Here is a 3,348-nt window from a genome sequence, read left to right as displayed (position 1 = left end):
CTGCTCAGGGGCGGATTGGGTGGGCTTTGAAATTTCCAGATCCGAGGCGGAATCTTCCTTGGGAAGCTCCTGCATCTCAGATCGGATCTTCGCGACAGCATCCAGCTCTGCGGCGGTCGCGTCTGCGTTACTTACCAGTGGGTTTCCGTCGGAATCGACGGTTTCCCCGATGAAGATGTGTATGCCGCCAATTGGGACGATGGAGAGCTTGACGGGGTTTGTCCTAGCCGGAATCCAGCACTCATCCGGAGGGACGATCGGCAGATTTCCGGCGTAGAGGACGCGCCCCACAGCGATGTTGTCGTCGTAGCTTCCCATGGCGGAACCCTCCCGGTTCCGGCCTCCAGACGCCACAGGCCCCACGGTGGGCGCCAACTGTCGTTGCCTAATCGACGGTATCTCGGAGGAGGGATCCTCACGAGGGGGAGAAGAAGTAGGGGCCATAGGGCGGAGTGCACAAGGGACGGTGGTACGCGAGTTACCCAGCTTCGGAACACCTGCACGATGACAGGGCCTACTGCTGCTTGTCTGGAATTATCTGGGCGCTTTCGCGTTGTTACAATGAGTTGTGGTTGTCCCTCTAGGGCTCCCGGGATCCGGCTTATAAAGGCGCACGGATCTAGGGTTTACACGGAGAGTCCTAGCCGGAATACAAGTTGCCTAACTACGGTACAAAGTCTTGCCGTGTACGTCAAGGATCCGCCTTCCTTCTAGGTCACGCTGGATCCGGATACTTCATGGGCCTTCACGGATCCGGCCTCCTTCGTAGGTCGGTTAGGATCCGGCTCCTCATTCCTGGGCTGGACTTCATCCTTCATGATCTACAGCAACTGGGCCGCCCGATGGGCCACATGCCTCACCACCAACTATGGGCCACCCGGGCTTGCCGGATCTAGGCCATGCCGTTGATATACCCATAAAGTATACCCACAACAGGAGGCAGAGGAGGAGCAAGCGGCCCACGATGTGTTCGATGTGAAGCAGCAGTAGCGGCGAGAGGCGGTGGACGAGGACGAGGAGTCGAACGATGACGACAGGCCTGACCCAGAGGAGAAGTCGGCGGGGCATAGGGCCATCCTCACGTCCTTCGAGTCGTTGAAGAAGGCCGAGGATGACGCCCATCCCCGCGAGGAAGCCAACGAGGCGGAGCGGCAGCGAGTCCTGGAGGACGCAGCAGCCCACATCGCAGCGGGGGGAGGCGGTGGAGAAGCGGAGGAGGGAGGGAGGCAACGGCGGGGCGGAGCCATCAAGCGCCCCGAGTATACATGTTTTGGGGGCTCGTTTGGTGGGTGGTGGCTGGAAACGAATGTCCCCTAAAAGCAGCAACAACACCTTGTGACCTCCTCAAACGCTTGATCCGGCGCTTTGTGTGGACGAGATTTTTGGGACGCGACTAAAGCTGCTCACAGGGCTTAGTACTATAACCCAATTTTATAGCTACTAATAAAATCAGACTAAAAAATCTTATTTCTCATTTCGAGAAAGGACATGGAAACAACGCCAAGATATAGAAATGGAGACTGGTATAGAAATGTCACCGCACACCATTTGACCTTGACTTTCGTCACACGGGAGAAACAATAAATTTGCTTGCACAGACGATACGTCCATCGATTTGTATGTCTGACGAGGTGATGTGCTTTGCATGACATCTCTCCGTACAACTGGGACAAGATCGGTTATTTTATTATAAGAAGCTACTAAATGATTATATTTGTCGTCAGGCAGTTGAGAATCTGATTTCTTTCTCCTGCTAAATAGTAAGCTATATAGATGGCTGCTATGCCGTGCACACCACACCTAGCTGCGTCGCGTCGGCGTCGATTTCTTTTACACGTACCGCGCGCGGCGGTGCCGACCGGCCGTTGGCGTCCGCGTGCTCCCACCTGCATTTCCATCTCATACCCATCAATCTACGTGCTGTCATAACTAACAGCGGGTTATTTCATGCCTACATGACCTAGGGTTTGACTTTGACCCCTGGCTATAATTCAATTTTCTGGGGGCAAAATATAATGATGCAAGAAACTGAGGGCACGATACACTCCATGACCGTCATGAATTTCGTCAAGGAACTTAATTATACGCGTAGCAAACACGGAAGAAATATAGAAATACGAAATGACACTTGGATGTGTGGTGTAGAAAAAAGGACACGGAAACTAAGCTGTTCGTTGCTGACGCGAACCAGCTTCATTCCTCTCCGTCCCGTTGCCTTGTGTTCCCGTGTGCGTATATATACCTCGCCACGCGCGCCACACTACCATCGATCCGTTCAAGGCTTCAAGCACACAAATTAAGTTGCCAGCCGCAAAACTTGGTGAAAGGCAAGCAAGATCATATCGGAGAACAACCACTCGCCACATGGAGGCACCGTCGGTGTTCGCCGCCTTCGACAAGGACGGCGACGGCAAGGTGTCCGCCTCCGAGCTGCGGTGCGGCCTGTGGTCGACCCTGGGGGAGGACATGTCGGAGGAGGATGCGGCGGAGATCCTCGCTGCAGTGGACGCCGACGGTGACGGGCTGTTGAACCAAGAAGAGTTCTCGAGCCTGACCGCCGGCGCCCAAGAAAACGACGACGTCAAACGAAGGTGCTTGATGGAGGCGTTCGGGATGTACGCATCGTCCTCGACGATGATCACGCCGGCGAGCCTGAGGCGGACGCTGAGCAGGCTGGGGTCGCACGAGCTCGGGGTGGAGGACTGCAGGGCCATGATCTGCAGGTTCGACCTCGACGGCGACGGCGTCCTCTCATTTGACGAGTTCAGGGTCATGATGATGGCCTGATCGATCGACTCTCACACCTCATCACATTTTTGTATATATACGATGTTCGCTCCATCCATCACATATGTACAGTACGGCCACGATTCATTCATTCATTCATTCATTCATTGTTTCACTCTCAAAATCGTTACTATGTTATTGTACATTTTGATTGAATGGTTTCAGTAGTCTAAATAGCGGGTATATATATTGAATCACATGTTGTACTTTGAGCTCTTCCTTGTGATGGCTGTGAATCTTTTTTGGAAACATAGAGAAAAAACAGCAAACACGAAAATTAAAACTGCACATCCTAGCCGAGGCCACCGCTAGCTCACATGGCCACTGCAGGAGAAACTCAGGGCCTGTTTGGTTGCTCGGAACGAGGTTTCTCGTTTTCACTGGACCGAAAATCATTCGATTGGTTGGTAAGGTCACATACAAAAACCGCATCGCACGATATTTAACGTAACCCGAAACTTAGCCCGCGAGAAACGTTCAATTCAGCTGTTTTTTTTCTGGGGATAGGCGCTGACGAGCGCAAATCGCCCGCATTCCTACGCAGAGAAAACGCGGTGGAAA

The 3,348-nt window shown here is 53.2% G+C and overlaps 1 protein-coding gene across 1 annotated transcript; it reads left to right on the top strand.

Annotated features, from left to right (window-relative positions):
* Positions 1-2,254: 2,254 nt before the first annotated feature.
* On the top strand, positions 2,255-3,038 carry LOC127294707 (probable calcium-binding protein CML25/26). The gene has a single exon (XM_051324579.2). The coding sequence runs from the start codon at positions 2,365-2,367 to the stop codon at positions 2,785-2,787; it is 423 nt and encodes a 140-aa protein (XP_051180539.2). The 5' UTR covers positions 2,255-2,364; the 3' UTR covers positions 2,788-3,038.
* The last annotated feature ends 310 nt before the right edge of the window (positions 3,039-3,348 follow it).

The sequence above is a fragment of the Lolium perenne genome, chromosome 4 (assembly GCF_019359855.2).
Source record: "Lolium perenne isolate Kyuss_39 chromosome 4, Kyuss_2.0, whole genome shotgun sequence".
Lineage (NCBI taxonomy): Eukaryota > Viridiplantae > Streptophyta > Magnoliopsida > Poales > Poaceae > Lolium > Lolium perenne.
Note: the sequence above shows the minus strand (reverse complement) of the source record. Positions and strands in the feature narration are given on the sequence as shown.